The sequence below is a fragment of the Mustela nigripes genome, chromosome 15, assembly GCF_022355385.1.
Source record: "Mustela nigripes isolate SB6536 chromosome 15, MUSNIG.SB6536, whole genome shotgun sequence".
NCBI lineage: Eukaryota > Metazoa > Chordata > Mammalia > Carnivora > Mustelidae > Mustela > Mustela nigripes.
Genome location: NC_081571.1, coordinates 21,710,980 through 21,735,644, shown reverse-complemented (window position 1 = coordinate 21,735,644; position 24,665 = coordinate 21,710,980). Strand labels below are relative to the sequence as shown.

Genomic DNA, 24,665 nt, shown 5'->3' with positions numbered 1-24,665 from the left:
TATTCCAATTAAATTTATTTTATATCCTCGAGCCTTTCAGAAATGTAAAAAGAGTTACACAGCAATTAAGCACCAATCATAACAGTGCAGAAATAATGTGAAGAGCCACCGCCAAGGTCTTTGGTCAGCATCCCTGTGAGGAAGGCATCATCACCTCATTTTAGAGTCAGGGAAACTGGGGCTCAAAGAGCTTCAATAATTTCCCACAATCAAATAATAATAATAATAATAATAATAATAATTTCCCACAATCACACAAACTGGAAGCAGCAGCCTCTGATTTCTTTTCTGACTGAAAGCCTGAAGTTCAGAGCCATTCTTTTACACCTTCTCCTTTCAGTTCAACAACTCATGAGAGTTACAGGTTTTTTAAGCCTTGTGGTACTAATCAGGAACAATTTTAAATATTCACAGTTTCCCCTTCTTCGTTCTGTGTCCAAGGAAAACTATAAATCCTGTGAGCTGATATTATCCAAACATTAATTCCTCATTTTCAACATCTACTTGATGTGACTACGGAGCACTTCCTTGGGCGTCACCCATCCAAAGCTTCTTGCCAGCCAGCTCGCCGCTTCAGTTCTGACACCCAGTCAGGCCTGTCATCATCCTCCTCAAAATCCCTGTGAAGAAACAATTTTGATACTAAGCCTCCATAGCAGGGGCACAGTAAGTATTTTTAGGTGGCTCAAAGCAGAACACTACCATCAAAATATTTACATTTTTGAGCAACTGACCAGAGGAAAAAAACTGTTAGCTCTTCCAAAGGAGCACTTCTTTCATGTTTTATAACATTTGCCAATAAAACCCAATATAGTAAATAAGAAACAGTAAGTCCAAGCTGAACAGTTAGGCTCCGGAATTCTGTAATAATACCGTAATACATTACTCATCCCAGACAAAAGATTGAGATATGAATATTCATTTGTGATGTTGAGTAATATAACCAGCTCCTGCTAAACCTGAAATTAAGGTCTGATTTTCACACACAATGACTAGCACCATGTACATATATCTCAACATACGTGTCCTCTGCATCCGGTCCAGGTTCCAATCTCTCTGGGTCCAAAATGACAGAATCGTGACCACCATCCACACTGTCTGATGCTTCGGTATCTTCAGACAGGGGGCCCTTCAAGAATTCTTCTGAACCTTCAGAGGAAAATTATGCCAATTTTAACAGTAGTTGCATAATTAGTGAATGTTGGACTAAAATCATCCAAAAGCTTGCTGGCTCACTGAGGACAATGCTTTATTTCTTTTGTAGTGCCTCCGCCATTACACAGCCTGACTTCTGGCATCAAACAGGCCCACGAAGCATCAGGATGGGTATAAAATTTAAAAACAGTACTTTCTTCAAAAGAAAAATCTAGAAAATAATAATTAAAATCTTCAAATATAAGAAACTAATATTAAAGTTATCTTTGGCTCATCATCTTCCAGTTGTTTTTCCTCTGAGCTCTCCACCCCCAACTTTTCCCCATGTTGGGGAATAAAAAATTAGGGAATGGAGACCACATGCATGCATGCTTTCAAAGAATTTTCTAGATGGCAACTGTTTTCAGATTTTTGCTCACACAATAACCTAATATAAAAATGTGAGCTAAATCTTTATAAAACCCTTTCATACTAGAGCTATGACATAGGTTTTGAACAGTGAACAGGGACCAGAAACAAAATCCAGGACCTACAATTGCTACAACAAAATTCACAACTGTTAATTTCCTCAACACCATCCTTCTATGCACCCATTTCCGCCGGGGCTCCTATGACCACCTGCACACAGCTCTATCAGAAAACACCTCTAAAAATTCATCTATAACACTCTAAAACTCTCTCCTTGAGGGCTTACCCAGGGAAGGAACTGTGTGTTATTCTTTTTTTTTTTTTTTTTAAATCTTAACCCAGCACATTTAGCACTCAATAAATACTGACCAAATAAACAAAGACAACTAAATCTGTTACAATAAATAGGGTCAAGACTTGCCACAGCATTACACGCTCTACTTGGCATAATTTGTCTTAGCTCTTGAGTTCGCAAGATGGCTTAGTAATTGAATTATCAGGGTGCCTGGGGGGGCTGTCATTAAGCGTCTGCCTTTGGCTCCAGTCATGATCCCAGGGTCCCAGGATCAAGCCCCACATCAGGCTCTCTGCTCAGTGGGAAGCCTGCTTCTCCCTCTCCCTCAGCCCCTCCCCCCTGCTCATGAACTCTCTCACTCTCTCTCAAGTAAACAAATAAAATCTTCACTAAACAAATAAATAAATAAATATTTTAAAAATCAAAGCATTTCCATAGGTACGTGATAGGCTTGAGTCACCTGGTCTATATATTGTATATGTTTGAAAGGCCAAGCTGAGATCCGCATTCTTCAGGAAGTTCATCAGAGTTTCTGGAGTCTCTTTGAGCCACTGCTTACGGGTGTTATTTTCACTGTACTTTATTACAGAACCACCTAGTTGTGAAAAGGTGGCAGTTAGGGCCATGTAAAAAAGATTCTCAGCATATATCTTCCAGACCATATTTTAAGCAAAGGTAATTATATCTGACTTGCTAGTCAAATCTATTTCACTCACCTACATGGGCCCTGCTCTGATACGTGACACCTAATATCTTCTACAGAGTGACATTAAAAACAACAACAAGAACAATCTCCGGCCCATTAAACAACCATTAGAAAATGTTCTATAGTGGGTCCCTGGGTGGCTAACGTGGTTAAGTATCAGACCCTTGATTTCGGCTTAGGTCATGATCTCAGGGCTGTGAGATCAACCCCCCACGTCAGGCTGCACACCGGGAGTGGAGCCTGCTTAGGACTCTCTCTGGCTCCCACTCCCTCTGCCCCTCCCCCCACTCACACCTGCTCTCTCATCAATCAATCAATCAATCAATCACCTAAAGAAGAAGAAAAGAAATGTTCGATAGTAACAGCATTCAATCTGACTACTAACCTCTCTCATCCCCGGCTGCTAAGCTGGAGGAGAGTATGGCTGCAGTTTCCAGAGCTGTGAGAGCTGTGTTGGGGACATTTTTCTCCCACTGTCTCCTGACAGGACTTGGTGAACTGGGTTTCCTCAGATGGACTGATTTATTATCTGATTTTAAAATGTAAAAAAGTATTGCTAAGCATATTACTTATCATCTGTATGTACACATATACTCGAACAACTACAGAGAAAGAAGTCTTTCTTTTCTCTTCCAAACTCACATCTACTCACAATGTTTTTTGAGTCTAAGCAGTAAAGGTGATGAGAAAAAGAAACCTCCAAATGAAAAGGTAAAGCTAATCATTAAAAAGTGAATTTTTAAAAATACATATATATTTATATATTACACAATGTATAAGAATGAAGTCCCAGGAGGATGTATATTTCTGTACATGGTTTCTATGACAGATAGTACAACAAATACTATCTTTTCCTACAGGCTCTTATTAGTAACACTATTCTCTTCTTTTTTAAGAGTAATAAAGGATTCCTGTACCATTAAATAAATCACTGGATAAGCAAACAAAAATCTTCCCATGTTTATGATATCTATAACCTAGTAAGATGAAAATTAATATTTCTTCCATATTCCCCAGTTCCTCACTTATATAACATTAAAATTTGAATAACTTACCTTTCTCTTTATTTAATGTCCCCAGTGCACTTTCAACTGAATTTTTATTAATGTTTTCTAAATCAGTGTGGCTATACTTTCTATCTTGTTCTTCTCCTAGCTTTAAAAGGGATTAAAAATACAAATTTAAAAAGCTTGAAATGCTACAAACAAGGTAAAGTATGCAAAGTCAGCTATCTTAATTTTAAGTAAAGATTAATGAATTAAAAAACATAACCACAGAATCCCATACATTACTATATGTTACATGTCATACATATTTAATGTAAGTTAAAAACCATATACATACATACATATATGTATTTAAAGTCATCTATATTTCTAATCATTATATTTCTTTTAAAGAGAGACTGAGGGGCAGAGGGAAAGGGAGAGACAGAGTCCCAAGCAGGCTCTGTGCTGATGCAGAGCACGACACCAGGCTCGATCTCACGACTCTGAGATCATGAGCTGAGCTGAAATCAAAGGTCAGACACTTAACCGACTGAGCCACCCACGGGCCCCCATATTACTAGTCATTAATATCAACCATTTCAAGTACAAAGAGGATATATAAAACAACAGGTATTTGAGAGGGCTTTATAGAAGCAATGAGTAATGAAAAATTTCAGTATTGTTTGCTGTATTGGGCTTTTTATGCTGGAGTATCAAAATGAGGTATTTTATAAAGTTGCTATACATGGTCAAAATGTTCCCACTTCACCTGAGTGGCTCAGTGGGTTGAACATCTTGATCTCTTGATTTCGGCTCAGGCCATGATCTCAGGGTTGTGAGATCAAGCCCCATGTAGGGCTCCACAATTGGCAGGGAGTCTGCTTGAGATTCTCCCTCATCCTCCTCTCCCTCTGCCAACCCCCCCAAATTAAATAAATAAAATCTTTAAAATGTTCCCACTTGGGGCGCCTGGGTGGCTCAGTGGGTTGGGCCGCTGCCTTTGGCTCGGGTCATGATCTCAGGGTCCTGGGATCGAGTCCCGCGTCGGGCTCTCTGCTCAGCGGGGAGTCTGCTTCCCTCTCTCTCTCTCTGCCTGCCTCTCCATCTACTTGTGATTTCTCTCTGTCAAATAAATAAATAAAATCTTTAAAAAAAAAATGTTCCCACTTAATTTGGTATTTTTCCAAATTATCTAAGCTCCTGATTTCATGAAATAGAGTAACACACTGTCTAGACGCTGCTAAATCTGCATATATTTTGAGAATACATCTCCTATTCCTCAACAGTTTCCAGCATGTGGGTTCTCAATGACTTGTTGAATGAATAAATAAACAGTAGACTATAGCTGGGACTTTGTTCTTATTTCTATTGATGGTTCTCATACTTCTCTCCCCACCCGGCAAAGGGCTCCCCCACAGACAAAGAAGTCAGAATCTTGGCGGGTAGTGGTGATGAGCAGTTTTTAAAAGCCCTGAGGGGATTCCGATGTTCCATCCCCAGTGACAGTCACTGCTCTACACACAGCGGCCTCAAACAGGGCTCCTGGCTTGGCGCCACTCGGCTCTGCCCTCATGCCATCACACCTTGCCGTCTTGCCTGGGACCTTCTTCCTACCTCAGCTCTTCCCTTCTCTGACTTCCTTTCCAGCTCTCTCTTCATTCTGCTTACATTTTGCTCTTTTCATTTTGCAAGAACACATGCATGTGTCCACTGTAGATGGTATTAAAACGACAGTGGTGACCATCTGGGACAGGAGTCAGGATTGTTTGCAAAGGGCCCTCAGGAAGCTTTCTTGAGGGTGGGGGGTGCTTGGGATTTCTAGATCTTGATTATGGTGGTGGTTATATGACACTAAAAAGTTTTCAAAATTCATCAGACTCTACACTAAAGGGTAAATTTTATTGCATATAAATTATGCCTCAACAAAGCTGGGGAAAAAAAGATATTCTCACAAGAATTAAAAAAAAAAGTACAGGGGCAGGATCTATTCAATTTGTAGCAACATAATGGTGGGATGCTGTTATTTATTTACAGCCAAATCTCCATTCGAAAAAAATTTGAGAAGTTTAAATTCTAGTACATTCCATAAATAGAATGATATGTTGTTAGTACAACATTTTTTCTTTTTGGAATTAAATTTGGAATTTCTTTTGGAATTAAAAGAAAGAAAAACAAATCCTGAGTAGGGCATGATTTACTAAGTTGGGTTTGGCAGCACTGAGAAGTGGATCCACTGTTCTCCTCAGGACATTACCGCAGCTCTCGTGTCAAAGAGCTCACATCTGCCCAGGGCAAAGCAAGACAAACAGGACCTTGAATGCCAGGCTGAAAAATGTCAGCTAGGTTTGCCAGATAATGGGAAGGCACTAAAAGTCCCTGAACAAAAAAATGTCAAGATCAAAATACAGATCTAAGTATTCTTTGGGCAAAAAAAGAATAAAAATAGTCTGATAACGGGCTATCCATGGATGAACCTTAAAAATACGATGCCAAGGGGCGCCTGGGTGGCTCAGTGGGTTAAAGCCTCTGCCTTTGGCTCAGGTCACGATCCCAGGGTCCTGGGATCGAGCCCCGCATCGGGCTCTCTGCTCAGCAGGGAGCCTGCTTCCCTTCCTCTCTCTCTGCCTGCCTCTCTGCCTACTTGTGATCTCTTGTCTGTCAAATAAATAAATAAAATCTTAAAAAAAAAAAAAAACGATGCCAAGCAAAATCAGAACTGAGCAAAACAAAACAAAAGCAAACAAACAAAAACCCTATGCTAAGCAAAAGAAGCCAGACACAAAAGGACACCTGTCACATGATTCCACTCCTGTGAAATCTCTGGAATGGGCACACAGCAGAGACAGAAGGTAGGCTGGAGGTCACCAGGAGCTTGGGGTGGCAGTGCAGGTTGGGAAGGAATGGGGAGCTATTATACAAGGGCAGAGTTTCCGTAACAGGGTAATCAGAAAGTACTAGAAACAGTGGTGATGGTTACCCAATGCTGTGAATGTGATTAAGTCTGCTAAATCCTATGCGTAAAAATGGCTAGAATGGGAAGTTCTGTGTTATGTATGGTTTACCACAATGACAAACAAACTAAAAGCCAGGCTTAAATAAGATGTTCATAACTGAAAGCAGAACAGAGTTCTCTCACGTCTATATTGACACCACTGGTCATCAATAATTAAAAACGACAAAATGAGGCACGTGAACCAAATGCTTGGTGATCTCCAGTGGCTCAGCTGACAGTATGGACGACAGCCACCAATTACCTCACATGCCAAAGGCGGAAAAACTGCTGGCCAGGAGGGAGCAGGTCCCAGTCTTACCAACATCTCAGAGCCCCGGATGGTACCCAGGAGACGTGTGTTTCATAAACGTAATTTTCAAGCTCTTACCATCGTGGCTGCCTCATCTTCCAAAGCTATCTTGCTTCTGCTGGGGTCTGCTTAAAAAGAAGAGAGAAGGTAGGAAGAGAAAACACACAGAAGATCACGTGATTAAGCTTCTCAGGTGATCTGCAGAAAGCCCGAAAGGTAAATGAAGACAAATGAAGTTGTTGAAGTCCATGAGCCAAAGCCTTAGCCTGAACAGTGATACCAAGCTTCAACCACACAGTAATTTAAACAGAGGCTGTTTCTGCTGTTTTATTCCTAATGCTAACTAACATCTGAAAGGTAAGGCATCACAATTCACTTCTGCCAGCCCATTTAGGCTCTAGAAGGTGAGAACCTCCACATCCCGGGGAAGTCACCATCACCTCCAGCTCAGGACAGCGAGGGAGTCTCTGCTGTCCCCAAACAGTGACGAGAGCCCGTGGAACAGGGATCCCTTAGAAGGAGGGAGCTGCTTGTTCTCTCCTGAGGCACCAGCGGTGGTGGCAGTCAGCAAGAACTTGGGCCTCCGATCACTATGGAAAGAGGGGTTGATTTGCCCTGACAGAGCCTGGCCCCCCATGTTCCTCTTTCATTCAACATTGTAAAAAATGGCTACTGAGCATCTGTAATGAAAGGTGCTGAGGCTACAACTGGGAGTGAATGAGACACAGCCGCAGCCATCACGGGGAATGTTCACTACCCTGGTGGCACTGCCTACTGGCTGGGTGGAGATGCCACCGGACACACGGTCTCCCAAGGTGGCCTTTCTCCACTGATTTATTCCTCTTATTTAGGAATAGTAAGACTACACTTGGCCAAACTATCTTGAAACTTTTCCTAAACTGACTTTTATTGTTGTTGTTGCTTAGCATTTTAAAACAAATTTCCTAATACCCTGGGAAGGGGAAAAAGCTACAAAATAGCACCTAAGGTAAAATGAACACTAAAGCAAACTGTGGAAACAAAGGTAACTGGCTACCCCTTGAGGAATGGAGAAAGGGTGAATTACAAGACTAAAGGGTTTGCATTACTAGAAGGACATACATTCCTACAAAAACAACATTTAAAATTGAACTGTCAGGTGGGGCACCTGGGTGGCTCAGTGGGTTAAACCTCTGCCTTCGGCTCAGGTCATGATCTCAGGATCCTGGGATCGAGTCCCGCATCAGGCTCTCTGCTCAGCAGGGAGACTGCTTCCTCCTCTCTCTCTACCTGCCTCTCTGCCTACTTGTGATTTCTGTCTGTCAAATAAAGAAATTAAATATTTTATTTATTTATTATTTATTATCTCTCTCTGTCAAATAAATAAAATCTTTTAAAATTTTATTGATTTATTTACTTATTTTATTATCTCTCTGTCAAATAAATAAAATAAAATAAAATAAGAAAGATTTCATTTTATTTATTTGACAGAGAGAGATCACAAGTAGGCAGAGAGGCAGGCAGAGTGAGAGGGGGAAGCAGGCCCGGCTGAGCAGAGAGCCCAATGCGGGGCTCAATTCCAGGACCCTGGTATCATGACCTGAGCCGAAGGCAGAGGTTTAACCCATTGAGCCACCCAGGCGCCCCTCCATCTGCAGTCTTAACTGCCCTTTGCCATGGAACCTAATATCCACAATTTCCAGGGAGAAGGATGTGCCCATCACTGCAGGGGCTACTCACTCTTCCGCCCTCCACTCTTGGGCCCAAGGTCCCACAGCTAGTAGGGGAGTGCTGAGGGAGAGGGAAAAGCAGGCTCCCCACTGAGCAGGGAGCCTGATGTGGGACTTGATCCCAGGACCCTGGGACCATGACCTGAGCTGAAGGAAGACACTTAACTGACTGAGCCACCCAGGTGTCCCATGGCTCTGCTTTTTAAAATTTTGTTTACCAGATGGTTCTTTGGATACTTGGGGATAATTTCCTATAAGATTAACACTGTATTTTCATGGTTAGATTCCTAGGCCAGGCCACAGAAGCCTTCTACCTGACCGAAGAGAACATGATACTAATAATGAAATGAAGAACAATCTTTACATCATTAAAATCTCCAAACTAGGCTTTTTGATCCCTGGAAAATTAAAATCATAAAAGTCAGTACAGAATTACATCTGAAATAGCAATTAAAAAAATTTTAATTTCAGGAGATCTCTGAAATTGTCTCCAGTAACTTAAAAATTATATTTTTTCTTTTTGTTAAACTATATTTTAAAAGAAAATGGAACAAAAGGCAAGCTTTCTAAAATTCTTACCTTTTTTCCTTGGTGTACTATGCTTAGAATTTTTGGTTTCTTCTAATATCTGATTGCCATATTCTGTGATGATCTGAAAGTTTCAAGTAAAGAATTTTAAATATGTGAGGTACACTTTTCTTTAGACACTGCCATAATGTCATTTAATTATCAACATCATTCCCTACAATCATATTCTCCACAAACATATTCCCCATAATCATAAACATATGATTTATGGCATCTAAAATGCCATTTAGAAAATGTCTATAATTTAGACACATATACAGATATTGCTACAGGTCTAGAAAAAGACCAGAAAGGTTATGCAAACTCTCCCTATGAGGATTCTCAGGGAACGGTATTGTGGAAGGGAGAGGAAGAAGGAAAGGAAGTTTTTACTTTTTTGTATACTCTTCTGCATTATTTGAATTTTTACAAGCATGTCCTACATGTTGTGTTAAAAGAGAACAAACCATTTGGCCACACTTGAAAACCACTCACAGTCAACCCACCGTACCTCTGGGGGTAAGCACTTGCGGACAAGCCGAGCCAAAGAGCCTCTGGAGAGAAGTGTTGTAGCAGAAGGGCGGTGTGAGGGATTCCTTTTAAACATCTGCTTGATCAGAAGCTGGAGTTCACAGGAGTACTGAGATGGCAGTGGGCTCAGGGACCCCTGACATATTTTGAGAATAAGACTTTTCCAGCTGTTTGCCTGAAACTAAAAAGTACAACTGAATGTAAGAGCAGAGACAAGGCAGGAGCGGAAGAAATTGCCAGCTCAATGAAATCCTTATGAACTAATTTAATTTTATAAAAGTATCTGTCGCCTGGTCATTTTTCTTCCCAGAGGGATCCTTAAGGTACTATTTGAAATCTTACGGTGGGTTCAGAGGGAAGGTAAACATAAACAGGGCAAAACCTGCCCATCTAGAGGAAAATCTGAGCACTGTTGCCAGCTTTGGGTACATTATCACTCATAATCAATGTGTGTGCAGATACACATTGTTAACATATGTTTAAAATCAAGGTAATACATACATGCAGCTTTTTAAAAAAGATTTTATTTGAGAGACAGAGCAAGACACAGAGCACAGGAGCAGGGGAAGGGGCAGAGGCAGAGGGAGAAGTATGCTCCCCTGCAGAGCAGGGAACCCAACGTGGGGCTGGATCTCAGGACCCTGAGATCATGGCCTGAGCCGAAGGCAGAGGCTTCACCCACTAAGCCACCCAGAAGCCCCACATACATGTAGCTTAAGAAGTCAATGGTCCCAACAGGCACATAATAAGTGTAACATCCCTTAGGTTCATTCCTCCCCAGAACCTGCTAGGCCTGCCCCCTCGTGATACGCATTCCAGACTATTCCAGCTTTAAAAGTGTACTGCCAAATCCCTTTTACCTTCATATCATCAAAGGAGCTATTAGAATTTGACAAGCAATAGAATGGGAATCAGAATGACATGCCAGCATAACATTTTAAAAAAATCTTCACTGTAGAATAAACTTTGAAATTAACACTAGATGTTAGTTAATCTTGGTAATACTTAATGTAAGAACATGTTGGCATTCTACCTTGAAAATGTACCTATTAGTAAAATATGCAAGTGAAGATATGAAAAAAGAAAAAATCAACAGATAACAAGGGAAACGTTCAGGTAGTGAAAAATGAGACTAAATCTGCTCTGCCTCCAGTTTCTGAACCACTATACCAGGTTTCTGCATTTCCTAAAGGTTTGAGAACTACTTTAGCCTCAAAGCAGATGAGAAAACAGATTGTGTGTCAAATATCAGGGCACCATACTCCTTAATTCTTATTCTTGCTAGAAGGAATAAGAACATGTATATGAAAGTTCACACCTACACACACAAAAGACAGAATCAGGGGAATAAAGAATATAATCATAAATAAAATACTGGTATTTTTAAAATAATCCTTTTTTTATAAAACAGTGGCTCTCCACTTGGGCTGCACATTAGAATCACCTGCTTTAAAGATTTATTTGTTTGTTTGTTTGTTTGTTTGAGAGAGGGAGAGAGACAGAGAGACAGAGCAGATGTGAGCAGGCAGAGAGGAAGAGAACCTCCAGCAGACCCCTAGCTGAGCTGGGAGCCCCAAGCAGGGCTGTCTCATGTTCCTTAGATCATGACCTGCACTGAAACCAAGAGTCAGGCCCTCCACCAACTGAGCCACCCAGGCGCCCCTAGAATCACCTGTTCTATAAAACACTGCTTGCTGTCCAGGACACCCTCAGGGGTTTCCATTCAATTACTATAGTATGGGCCCAGGTATCGCCACTCTGTAAAGTCTCCCAAGTTGTTCTAACGATGCAGCAGGCGATATAAACCACGCACACTGGAGGAAGACAGCACGTGGTTTCAGTGTGAGGGGATTTCTTAGTGGTGGCGAAGGCTGTTCCTCCATCATTCACTCTCATACCTCTCAGGCACGTCTGTAAAGATGCTTGCCAGGGGTGGGTGGGGATGGGTGAAATAGGCAGAGGGTAGTAAGAGGCACAGACTTCAGGTATAAAATAATTAAGTTTGGGGGATGAAAAGTAGAGCACAGGCAACACAGCCAATAATATCATAGTCACTTCGTATGGTGACAGATGGTGAGTATGGGTACGGTGAGCAATACTGTAATGTATTTACAAGTGCTGGATCACTATGTTGTGCACCTGAAAGTAACATGACACTCTATGTCAACCGTATTTCAATTAAAACTTAAAAAATAAAAAATGAAAAAATGCTTGGTTAGAGCTAAGTTTCAATCTGTGCCCAAAGGACAGCATTTATTTCTATGAAAAGCCAAGACTTAACAGGGACGAGTGCTATGATTGTTAGTTCTGTGTAATAGTAACTGCTAAACAAGCTGGCCAAGTTATTTAGCCTCTTTTTTGTTAAATTGTGTTTTAAAATATCTTGAACAAATAAATATAAAGATAATTTTTTCACAATAGCCAAAGGAGAAAATAACCCATATGTCCAGCAACAGATGAATGGATAAACAAAATAAGATATAAACATACATAATGGAACATCACTCAATCACAGAAAGGAATGAAATTGTGACCCATGTTACAACATTATGCTACATGAAATAAGCCAGACACAAAGGGAAAAGTACTGTGTAATTCCACTTATTGGAAATATCTAGAATACACACGTTCTTGGAGACAGAAGGTGGATTAGAGGTTACCAGGGGCTGGTGGGGAGGGGTGGGGATGGGAAGTTATCATTTAATGGGTACAGAGTTTCTGTTTAGGAGCATGGGCTGGGCAAGTTTGGCAAATAGGTACCAGAGATGATTACAAAATACTGCAAAGTAATCAATGCCACACAAAACGGTTAAAAAGGCTAATATCATGATATAGATTGTATTTTACCAACATAAAAAAATTCAGAATAGTGAAAAAAAGAAAGGACGGGTGGAGCAGGGGACGGAAAGAAAAATGGAAGGCAGGCAGGCAAGCTAAATACAAAACTACAGAAACTAAATAATGAAAATTTCCTATTAGTATAAGCTACCACAGGGACTCCAGGCAAAGGTGATACCCAAGGAAAGAGGTATGAATTCACCTGTCAGAAAGTAGAGGAGGGTCAGTCATGGATCATCCAGACCAAGAAGGCATTTTAATACTGAAACACAAAGCAAGCCACTCCATGTCGTTTACCCAGAGCTTTATGCAGGGTAATTACCAACGGGGCAATGGGCATGGGGGCAAGGTGGACAGGGGAATGCAGGTCACTACACAGCTATTCTCTGCCCTGTTCTCTATAGGGCAACTATCTGGACCTTAACCCCCAGCTTCCCTGGAGCGAGGGGCATGGTGGTGAGGTCACAAGGGAGTTATCCCTTGTGGTACCACTTGTGGGCCAACATGGCAGGCCAAAGATGGAGTCAATGCTGTCAGCACTCCTACAGAGCCCAAGGGAAGTACACGGCCAAGTGGAACCTGGCACATTACTAAGGACTTAGCCAGGTATGACAAGAGGCTGCCTTTTCCAATTTACACACCATACTTACTGGATGCTTAAGGGTACAGAGCTCATAGAGAATGCATCCCAAGGACCAGATGTCACTGGAAGCATAAAGAAGCAATGGAATGACAAATGGGTTATGCATGATTATATGAAATACAAAAGAAAATAAAAATGAAAAATTATCTTCAAAAAGAATAAATATCACAAGTAATTCCTAGTTATTAAAATACAATACATGGTAAGTTTGGTCTAATACTTAGATACTTACTCACAGTAATGTTCGCAGTAAAACTCTCTGCTCCCGAGCCCCTACCCTCCAAATCAAGGCTGTTCAGACATCATTGCAGTAGCATTCGGTACAGGAAGGAGTATTTGTAGACTCAGACTGGCATAGTTGGAAGGAGGGTTAGAAGTCATGCAGTATAGCTTCTACCCAGACCATCTGTGCGCAACCCCAGGCCTTTTGGCCACACCTCCTGATAAATCGCTCTTTACCTTGGGCACAGCCTGTTGGATGGCTCTAGGGAGAGTGGTCTTCTTTATCATAAGCCAAAATGTGTCTTCTGGAAACCCTCATCACCCTGTGTTAGCTCTACATTCCAAAACCAAGAGAATAAGACTACTCATTCTTCCCCCAAACAGTTCTTCATACATCAGAAGAGGTCTGTAGTTGCCCCATACGCCCACCCTTCTTCATTCTAAGCATCCCATTTCCTCCATCCTTCTCACCACCTAGTTCCACATATATCTGAACCTCTTGAAAAAAAGACTGCAGACACCAAAGACTTCATCCCCAAACATGTCAGCATGTACTCTCCCTCACAAACACAATACCATTGTCACATCCAAGAAATATAACCTTAATTCAATCATATCACCAAATATTTGTCCAAAATCAAATCTCCCCAATTGGCCCAGTAGGTTTCTTCATAGCTGCTGTGCACTCAGTTTTACTCTTAAAAGAAACTGTTCAGTATGGATTACCATGTTCTTTACAGAAATTGACGCGACAGAAGGTAACAAGAGCCTGTAGGTTTTCTACTTCAAGGAATTCATGCCAAGAATGTGTTACAAAATAATGATCTGTTTACTCACAACAGGTCTATTAATCATGACACTGATTATGATACTGAAAATTATCATTAGACCAACAACAATATTTGTAAAGAGCTTAAATATGTGGTGATATGAATATGATATAATAAAATAAAAAAAGGAGGATACTAAGTTGTATATAGAATACATAAACTAGGTTTGGCAGGGAGAAGTGAATGGATGGAAAAAACATCAAAATGTTATTAACAACAGTGAAAAAGAAGGTGATGGCCATATCCTTTCTTGTATATCTATTTCCGATATTCCTCTGTTCACCCATTCCATCAGTGGGCAGGTCATAACTTATATTCAGAAAAATATTCTATCTTAAACCATAAGGTCTTAAGACTATCTTCTTTTTTATTTTATTTTATTTTTTTAAAGATTTTATTTATTTATTTGACAGACAGAGATCACAAGTAGGCAGAGAGGCAGGCAGAGAGAGAGGGGGGAGGAAGCAGGCTCCCTGCCAAGCAGAGAGCCCGATATGGGGTTCGATCCCAGGACCCTAGGATCATGACCTGAGCGGAAGGCAGAGGCTTTAACCCACTGAGCCAGCCAGGCGCCCCAAGACTATCTTCTTTTAATTAATTAACCTATCAGTCAAGTACTTATTATCCAGTCCTGCCAATATGAACTCACTGAAATAATCCAGTAGTTCCCAAATTTTGCCACACACTGGAATCATTTGGTGATGCTGGAAAATTACCGATGTACACTTCCCACCCCCTGACATTCTGATGTAACTGGTAGAGCTGCAACCTGAGCTTTGGGACTTTTTTTTTTTTTTTTTTTTTTTAAAGATTTTATTTATTTATTTGACAGAGAGAAATCACAAGTAGGCAGAGAGCCAGGCAGAGAGAGAGAGAGAGGAGGAAGCAGGCTCCCTGCCGAGCAGAGAGCCCGATGCGGGACTCGATCCCAGGACCCTGAGATCATGACCTGAGCCGAAGGCAGCGGCCTAACCCACTGAGCCACCCAGGCGCCCAGCTTTGGGACTTTTAAAAGTGAGAGCAGTAGAGTGTGAAAAGCAGTCATGTCATTCATTCTATTATGTCATTCATACTGTTCCTTAGAAATGACTAGCCTTTCCTTCAACATTCACATTTGGCTCCTTTCAGCTCTGATTAAAACAGTTGGAAAACTGTGACCTTCATCTAGAAGCCTGGGCATTTAGATTCTACATTGCTTTCAAATATATTTTTCAAAAACCAAACTTCCCTTGTCGGTTACAATGCCTGTCACCAAGTGGTCAAGCTCAGGACTTAATGTATCAAGCAAGAACATTACTTACCTTTTATTGTTGTAAGGCATGTTCTCCCAAATTTCTGGGGGCACATAATAGGGTGTTCCCACATATGTACAAGCAAATGCCATAGGACTAAAACCATAAGAAGGCAAAGCACGATTACAGCGCATTCCTGAATAAGGGATATTTTGATTGCTGTCACTACTAGAAAACAGATATACATACTTGGAGAGAAGACGGGCAGATCCAAAATCTCCCAGTTTTACTTTTCCATTTTGGGTGAGGAAGATGTTCTGCATTAAAAAAGAAGAGCTGAGATTATGTCTTGCATCATTCACCCGCAAGGCAGAGATCTCAGAGAAGCTGTCTATCAAAACCTGCTGGTGATGGAGATTAAGGGCAGAGATGCTGACAGCTGAGTTCTGGAGTGGAACACGAAATAAGATACCCTTCTGACAGATACACGTTACCCTGCTTGGGAATTCAGGATCACTGCTTAGAAAGCAAACAAGCGAGCTTAAGATTTTATCGGTAGACAGGAGCCTGGATGGCTCAGTCGGTTAAGCATCTGCCTTCAGCTCAGGTCATGATCCCAGAGTCCTGGGATCAAGGCCTGTACTGGGCCTCCCTGCTCAGTGAGGAGTCTGCTTCTCCCTCTATACCTCCATCTGCTCTTGTGTGTGTGTGTGTGTGTGTGTGTGTGTGTTCTCTCTCTCTCTTTCAAATAAATAAATAAAATCTCATATCAGCAGAGCCTGATGGAGCGCCTGGGAACGTATCGGGGGACTCCATGGCGCAGGTCCTGACCATTTTTCATCTGAGAAAGATAGTCTTAGCAATCGCTAAGAGAGCTAGGAACCTATTAACATACACTAGTAAAGAGATTAAATGATCTTTCTCAGGTAGTACCTTCCTTGGCTCGTATAAATATTAGGTTGACAAAGACTTCTAGGCTAAATAAAAATGTCCCAAAAGGAAACAGAAGAACACAGAAAAAAGACTGAGTGAAATAGTCTTTGTTTCTGTTTTCGTGTTGAGGCCCCAAAAGGTATTTCACTTACCTTGGACTTGATATCTCTGTGTAACACACGTTTCTTGTGAATGTGATTTACTCCAAGGCACATTTGTGTGAACCAATTAAGTATCTGTAAGGAAAAGGCATGCAGTAACTGGTTTGTGTCAACCCCAAATCCCAAAGAATCATCTCCAGGCCTTAGCTGACCTGGATTTTCTGTAATATAAATACAGAACCCTAAAAATTACATAGTTCAACTAAGATTCAACATTGCCTGGGAGAATTCAGAAAAACTGTGAATCCCATGTTCCATCATGTTATGTATGATCTAAACAGCAATTTAGTTCAATAAAACTCCCACTATGGTTTTCTTGAATTCAACCAAATAAAAGTATTTCTTAAATATATATATAAAGGTAATTCACCACTAAGGAATGAGTATGCTACAACTTTTTGTAATCATTACATAAGATTTTCATTTGCCTTTTCAGAGTGTTCATTTATTAACATTAAAAGATTTCATTATGTTGTCAACCATCCTGTGAGTCAGCATTTTCTTCTTACAAATCCTGAGTCAGTAGTATTCAGAATTTCTAAGCCTATAATTAAATGTCAAACCGATTTTTTTTTCTTTTTTGCTATGGAGATTCATTCATTTGAAGCCAAGGTTGACCTCCTTCTCTGGAATCCATATTTTTTTTTTAAAAGATTTATTTATTTATTTATTTATTTGACATAGAGAAATCACAAGTAGATGGAGAGGCAGGCAGAGAGAGAGGGAAGCAGGCTCCCCGCTGAGCAGAAAGCCCGATGCAGGACTCGATCCCAGGACCCTGGGATCATGACCCGAGCCGAAGGCAGCGGCTTAACTCACTGAGCCACCCAGGCGCCCCTGGAATCCATATTTTTAACAACACAACCGCTACATAAAAATATTTATACCAATTTCATAACATGTTATACCCTAAACCAGACAAAGTCCCATTCATGGTGTTTATTTAACTATTTTCCTTAGTCAATTCATTCTAATAATATTTAATACACAATTTTCCTTTAAAAAGGCAAAAAATCCTAGACATAAAGGAAAATGCTAAATTGTAAAAGGAAAAAGTATGAGAATAGGTATTCCCATGAATAGGTATTCCCATGACCCAGGAATTTGGGCTTCGTTCTTCTGATGATCTAGTAATGCCAAATAACTCTATCTGTCTTCTACAATGTCAGTACCACAAAATTCAAAATTTGAAATATACAGGACAAAATAGGAGCAATACAATTTTGAAACTTTTCTACACACAGAAGTTTTATTCCTTGATATTTTATAAACATATCTATTGAACTTGCTGGAAATATCTCTGGCAGCCACCTCCCACACACAAACAGGAGCAGCAATAGGGAAGCGAGTTGCTTCTAACAAGTGTATCAAGTAATCACATGTATAATGCTTTCATGCGAACTTATACCCATTTTGGGAGGAAAGTTGCTTCTAAATCTTGAGAGAAATCGTGGAAGCCCCTCTCTTACCATATCTTCAGGAAACAACTTTCCTTTCTGATGCTTTATCTTCTGCATTAGGTCCCCTCCGTTGCAAAATTCCATCACAATATACAGGTGTCCCTCAGCTAGAACAAACAGAAGACTCCTGAGGAAAGCCTGGAGGCCATAAATAAAATTCCACAATGCGTTTTTGGGGGAATTCATATTTACCTTCAAATGATTCTTGAAAGGCAACAATATTGGGGTGCTTCATTTTGGCTAACAGAACAGCCTCCTTCCTAGAATTCTGTGTACCAGAGAGAGACTAGAAGAAGATTTTAAATAGCATAAATGGAATACTTCATTTTAAAATGGATAGCTTTACAACAATACGGTTGACCCTTGAACCACATGGGAGCTGGGGGCAGTGATCCGCCCCCCCAGTGCAGTCAAAAATCCACCTGTGACTTTTGACTCCCCAAAAACGTAACCATTAATAGCCTTGTCAATTACATAGTCAATTGACACACATGTTGTATATTACATGTATTATATGCTATATTCTCACAATAAAGTAAGCTAGAGAAAAGAAAGTGTTACCAAGAAAATCACAAGGAAGAGAAAATATATTTACAGCACTGGATGGCATTTATCCAAAAAATCTACATATAAGTGGCCCCATGCAGCTCACATCTGTGTTGTTCAAGGGTCAAGTGTGGTTTGTATACGTCAATGCCAGAGGAAGTTTTGAAGCAACACGCTGTGACCCAACTTATGTTTATCAAACTCTATGAGAAAAAGTAGTGAACTGTGGCTATATTTTACATGCTAAAATTGACCCTTATATCCTTCCACGTATAGAATGTAAACCAGTTTTCACATCAGTCTCATCGTAACTGATGTGGAGAATGGGCATGCCATTAACCACAGCATATCCTTAAGAACTGGGGCTCTCAGGTCTTACTGTCTGCATCATGTTTGCAGCCCACTGGCCCAGATGAGAAAGACTGATGTGTTAGTGCAGTAAGCATGGAAGAAGGTAATTTACAAAGCTGGTTTCCAAAACTGCTTATCCCTAACTTACACTCTGAGGACAAAATCCTGAATGGCTTGTCTTTCAATTAAGAAACTGCTATTGGGAGAAAAAAAAAAAAAAAAGAATTACAAAAAGATATTTTAAAAAGGGGCGCCTGGGTGGCTCAGTATGTTAAGCCTCCAACTCCTGATTTCAGCTCAAGTCAGGATCTCAGGGTCATGAGATGGAGTCCCCTGTTGGCCTCTATGCTCAGCAGGGAGGCTGCTTGAGATTTTCTTTCTCACTCTCTCTTCAAAATAAACAAATCTCTTAAAGAAAAAAAAGCAAATTCATCAGCCCATCTGCACCTCCTCAACCAGATACCCAGGGTTGGGGCCCAGCAATCTGTGTTTTAACCTCCAGATGACTTTGAAGTCCACTCGAGAATCACGGAAAGAGGTCAAGAACATAGTGGGGAAATAAATGCTTAGAATTCTGAGAATTGTATTAAAATGTATTTTTAGAAAATTGATCAAGACGTTATTAAACAACCTCAATGGCACAGATTCTTTCCTGCAACAACTATGATAAACATGGACCAGGTAGCACCTTCCTCACCTTCCAGGGAAATAAAACCCAAAACTGATCCACAAAATAGCTTCTCTGATATCAAAGGTTAGCATGTTAGGTTTTTGCTCTTCATTGTATTTTTTATGCTCTGTTTTCATTAATAGGGCATCTGAGCTGCTTCCCGCAAAGCTTCTTTCCCTCTTAGGTATGCAAAATTGGAAATTATTCATTGAGATAAACAGCAATCGCCACCTAGATTATTTTTTCTCCCTCTTTGTTAATTACAAAAATTACCTAAAATCCATATAAAATACATCAAGACCTTGTAAAGCTAATGAATAAACCCATTACATCTCTTGCACGAAAGAGCAATTCCATGTTAAATCTCAAGAACTAATTTTCCGGGGCAAACTGCATCTACATTTTCAACATGAGCTAATGGCTTCAGCAGTGACCTTGGGAAGCCTTATTTCCTTCATGGCAAACAGCTGATTACTGCTTTCTTGCTGAACCAAAAGGGCTCTGCCGAAGGAGCCCTCTCCGATCACTCTCAGGACCACATAGCCATCCATGCTGGGAACCCACACAGCCCGGCTTCACTGACACGGTCACCACAACCTCTCTCGACCTGTATTCAAAAACGGAAACGTTGAAAATTAAATATATTTCAAAAGGCAGAATGAAGTCAAAGTAGCTCAAAATGACCATGGTAGGACAACAGCAGTTTATTCCTTTATTGGCTAAACAGGTAGACCCTGGACACCCGTGACAGGTTTTATAATCCTGAATAAAAAATACATTTACAGACTGTACTACATTTATCAAAATTGCTAGATATAAGTGGCCCTGTGCCGTTCAAACCTGCACTGTTGAAGGAACAGTGTGGTTTGTATACGTTGATGCTACAGCAGCGGACTTTGACCTCTCATAGTCCCTGCTATCACGCATGCCCCAAAGCAGGCGGGACCTCAGACCTCAACAAATGTAGGGTGATAAGTCTCACAGAGTTAGGCTGGCGCATGGCAGAATTATCCAGACGAGTCAGGAAAATGATACTTTACTGAAGCCTGAAGGATGACTGGAAGTTGGCTTGGCAACAGGGGGCGGGGGGGAGGGAAGCGATGTAGGCAGAGGGACTGGCATATTTAAGAGCCAAAGAGGGGGCACCTGGGTGGCTCATTGGGTTAAGCCTCTGCCTTCAGCTCAGGTCATGATCTTAGGGTACTAGGATGGAGCCCCACATTGAGCCCCACATCAGGCTCTCTGCTCAGTGGGGAGCTTGATTCCCCCTCTCCCTCTGCCTGCCTCTCTGCCTACTTGTGATCTCTCTCTGTCAAATAAATAAATAAAATCTTATTTAAAAAAAAAAAAAGAGCCAAAGAGGTTGTGTTCAGTTCAAGGAATTGAAAGAGGACTGTCACAGGCTGGTGAGGCAGACAGGGTCTTATCTGAAGGCCACTGCAAGCCAAGCTCAAGGTTGCCGGATTTTATCCTTGGGGTAATTAATGTGCTATCTCTGAAGGATTTTAGCCAAGAGAGCATATTAGAAAAAAATAACTTACTCTAGCCATAGAGTGAATGGACTGCACACGGGATGGGACAGGAGCGCTGGAGAGCGACTCCGACAACAGAAAAGGCAGGAAAATGATGATGGAGTGGAATGGGGTGGTGGCAATGGGAACGAAGAGAAGAATGAGAAGAAAATATGTAGAAAGAACTGGTAAGATTTTTGGTGACAAATTTATGGGGGATAAGCAGGGAGAAAGGGACAAAGCAGACCTCCCAGGGTTCCAGTGTAAACTGGGTGAACGATGATACCATTCCCTGAAAAAAAGGAAAAGCACAATGGTTCTGTGTGTATGTGTGTGTGCGTTTCCTTCTTCTGGCAGTGGGAGTGTGGCAGGGCTGGGGAACAGCATGGTGAAGGGAGACGTGTTCCTTTTAGGACACGCTGAGCTAGAGGCGCTGGGATTAAGAAGACATAAGCAGAGTCTTTGAACTTCAGTCTCCCTTTCTGTATTTCCCAGATGAAGCAGTTAGCTGGATCGGATCATAGGTAAAGGAGATTGAATATAAAGTACGCAACACTTTGCCTGGTACAGGGGAGGCCATGGATAAATGGCAGCCATTATTATTATTAAAACCTTAGCAACATGATGCATTTTTTTCCTTAGCAACTTGGTGCATTAAGAAAAAAGAAAGCCACCAGAATGAATTAACTTAATTTTCAGAAAGCCTATTTGTAGTGTTTTTTTGTTTGTTTTTTGTTTTTTTGTTTGCTTTAATCACACCACAAAGAATTATGAGGCACAGAGAACACAGCAGGCAGAGCAAAAATCACAACTAAAACAAACACTACAGCGACCTGTAAAATGTCATTTGTATTCATGTGTGTCATAGAATCACCCGGCAACTTTAAAATTAATTGCTCCATATTAACCAAATTAGAGGCACTGTGTTCAAAAACAATTCTTTTCAAGGACAGTCTGGTCTTTTAGTGTATTTAGGGATCTGAAAGAAAAAAGTTGCTCCTATTCTAACTGGCCCTTGGTATTACCCGATTTAACAAGCAGCCTGAGGGTTCCTGGATGGCTCATTGGTTAAGTGTTCGCCCTTAGCTCAGGTCATGATCACAGGGTCCTGGGATCCAGTCCTGGGTTGGGCTCCCTGCTCCTGCTCTCAATCTCTCTCTCAAATAAACAAATAAGATCCTTCAAAAAAAAAAAAAAAAAGAGTAACAAGGAGGCCACGTTTCCCCATATTTGTTTCTTTTATTCTTCAGGGTCTTCATTCTATGTCAAAGATGTAACCGATAAGCAAGAACCACCATTGATTTTCTTAGCTGAAAACCAGTATTTCTTTGGCTCTTTCTTTCTTTTTTAAGATTTTATTTACTTATCTGACAGAGATCACAAGTAGGCAGAGAGGCAGGCAAAGAGAAGAGGGGGAGGCAGGCTCCCCGCTGAGCAGAGAGCCCGACGCGGGGCTTGATCCCAGGACTCTGGGAGAGGCTTTAACCCACTGAGTCACCCCATCTACCCGCTACTCCATCTGCCACCCGTAAGATCAGTAAGAGACCTGTATACACTGTGACGAAGTCCCTTTGCATGCTCCTCCCAAATACTAGTAAAATGGTTTGGAAATAGCCAGAAGTGGGATCGCGGGTGAGACACCCGGGCGCGCGAGCTTCTCGGGTTTGCACGCGGGCACCCCGCACCATGCGGAGGGGCCCGCACCATGCGGGGGGCCAGCCAAGCCCCAATCCTGCCGCGCCGCGTCCCCTCCTCCTCCAGCGCCCGAGCCGCGGCGGGCGCCAGGAGCACGGGAAGCGGCGGGGGACCCCCGGGCGAGCTGCCGGCCCAGGCCGGGGGCGGAGCTGGGGCGGGGATCCGACAGCGCCGAGAGCGGGTCTCCCGCTCGCCCCCACTTCGCGAGGGCGCCGCCCGCTTCCCGGGCCCCTGGTTCCCACCGCCGGCCGCGTTCCCTCCTCCAGAGGCTCCCTGCCAGACGGCGGGATCGCTTACCGGCTTCCCCGGCGACCGGAGCCGACCCCGGCGTCCCCGGTCGAGCGCGTTTCCGCGGGGCGGGCCGGCAGGTCGTCTTTCGGGTTGCTGGTAAAGGAAGGTTCTCGGGCTGGGCGGGAGGCGCTATTATCGGAGTAGCCGGGCCTACTAAGGGCGCGTTTTAAAACTGTAGCTCCAAAGCGCCCTAGATCAATGCCAATGTTATTGAGGGAAAGTGTCTCCCAGCAACAAGAGTTTTGCCTCCAGTTTACGTGATCAGTTTCTCTGGCTCAGCACTCCCCTTACTAGCTGGGGGACCTTGGGCCCAAGTGAGGAGGGCGGAGGAGTGAGTAGCCCCTTGCAGCGATGGGCACATCCTTCTCCCTGGAAATTGTGGCTGTTAGGTTCCGTGGCAAAGGGCACTAAGACTGCAGGTGGAATTAAGGTTGCCAACCAGCTAACTCTAAAATATGGAGATGATTGGATTCTCCAGGGTCCCCAGTATGATCACCAGGGCACCTCCAAGTGGAAGAGAGAGGCTGAGTGGTGGTCAGAGAAGAGATTTGAAGAAGGATAGGGCCACCAGGCAAGGAAAGCAGGAGGCCTTAAGAAACTGGGAAAGGGGCCGCCTGGGTGGCTCAGTGGGTTAAGCTCCTGCCTTTGGCTCAGGTCATGATCCTGGAGTCCTGGGCTGGAACCCTGCGCCTGAGCCCTGCAGCAGGCTTCCAGCTCTGCGGGAAGTCTGCTTCTCCCTCTCCCTCCACCCAAATAACTGATAAAGGCCGTGAAACGCATTCTGGACTTCCAGAAGAAACATCATCCTGCTTATACCCTGATTTTAGTCCAATGAGATCCAATCCAGACTTCTGATTTGTAGAAGAGAGTACATTTGTGTTGCTTTCAGCCACTGTGTTTGTGGTGATATGTTATAGTAGCAAATCTAAGAAACTCCTAACAGCAAGGCAGAGAACCTACCTCCTAGGAGTTTTGTGAAAATCAAAACGGATATATTAGAATATATTGTAGAACAACTTCTGGTTGTACTTGTAAGTGCTGAGCGTGTTCAGCATGACATGGCAGAGTTAATATGTGATTAATCTGTAAATGTAGTGATAAGAGCAGGATCTCTGGAGCATCATCTTCTTTCTGAATGGCCCAACATTTGCGATATCTGCTCTGCTTTGTTTCAATTAGAGAAACAAAAACAGGGGCGCCTGGGTGGCTCAGTGGGTGGGCTGCTGCCTTCGGCTTGGGACATGATCTCAGGGTCCTGGGATGGAGTCCTGGGTCGGGCTCTCTGCTCAGTAGGGAGCCTGCTTCCCTCTCTCTTTCTCTCTGCCTGCCTCTCCATCTACTTGTGATTTCTCTCTGTCAAATAAATACATAAAATCTAAAAAACAAAAACAAAAACAAAAACAGTGGCGCCTGGGTGGCTCAGTGGGTTAAAGCTTGATCCCAGGGGATCAAGCCCTGCATCAAGCTGTCTGCTCAGCGGGGAGCCTGCTTCCTCCTCTCTGCCTGCCTCTCTGACTACTTGTGATCCCTGTTAAGTAAATAAATAAAATCTTAAAAAAAAAAAAAGGAACAAAACCAAAACTACTACACGTCTATGCCCAGAATGCTGCTACAACTTCC

General features: G+C 42.2%; 1 protein-coding gene across 2 annotated transcripts; it reads right to left on the bottom strand.

The window, feature by feature from the left end:
- On the bottom strand, positions 1-23,124 carry NEK3 (NIMA related kinase 3). Of its 2 annotated transcripts, none has more exons than XM_059377819.1 (16): positions 23,052-23,124; positions 19,983-20,155; positions 18,174-18,267; positions 17,991-18,088; positions 16,513-16,596; positions 15,677-15,744; positions 15,497-15,583; positions 13,151-13,205; positions 9,643-9,843; positions 9,144-9,216; positions 6,934-6,983; positions 3,620-3,719; positions 2,950-3,093; positions 2,319-2,453; positions 1,023-1,149; positions 1-620 (listed from the first exon to the last, which is right to left on the bottom strand). In XM_059377819.1, exons 2-16 carry the CDS (start codon positions 20,097-20,099, stop codon positions 536-538), a joined length of 1,518 nt encoding a protein of 505 aa, XP_059233802.1. In that variant the 5' UTR covers positions 20,100-20,155; positions 23,052-23,124; the 3' UTR covers positions 1-535. The 2 variants fall into 2 exon arrangements, with proteins under 2 accessions (XP_059233802.1, XP_059233801.1); XM_059377818.1 differs by having other exon boundaries at positions 6,934-6,980; positions 23,052-23,106.
- Positions 23,125-24,665: the final 1,541 nt, after the last annotated feature.

What these genes read in the sequence shown, in the direction of transcription:
- NEK3 (XM_059377819.1), bottom strand. Translation starts at nt 20,099, where the DNA reads ATGGATGGCTATGTGGTCCTGAGAGTGATCGGAGAGGGCTCCTTCGGC. An exon ending in AGTTGTTTCCTGAAGATATG is followed by an intron (nt 16,597 to 17,990) that starts GTAAGAGAGGGG and finishes TTTTCCTTACAG; the next exon opens with ATACTTAATTGGTTCACACA. An exon ending in ACAGAGATATCAAGTCCAAG is followed by an intron (nt 15,745 to 16,512) that starts GTAAGTGAAATA and finishes TTTTTAATGCAG; the next exon opens with AACATCTTCCTCACCCAAAA.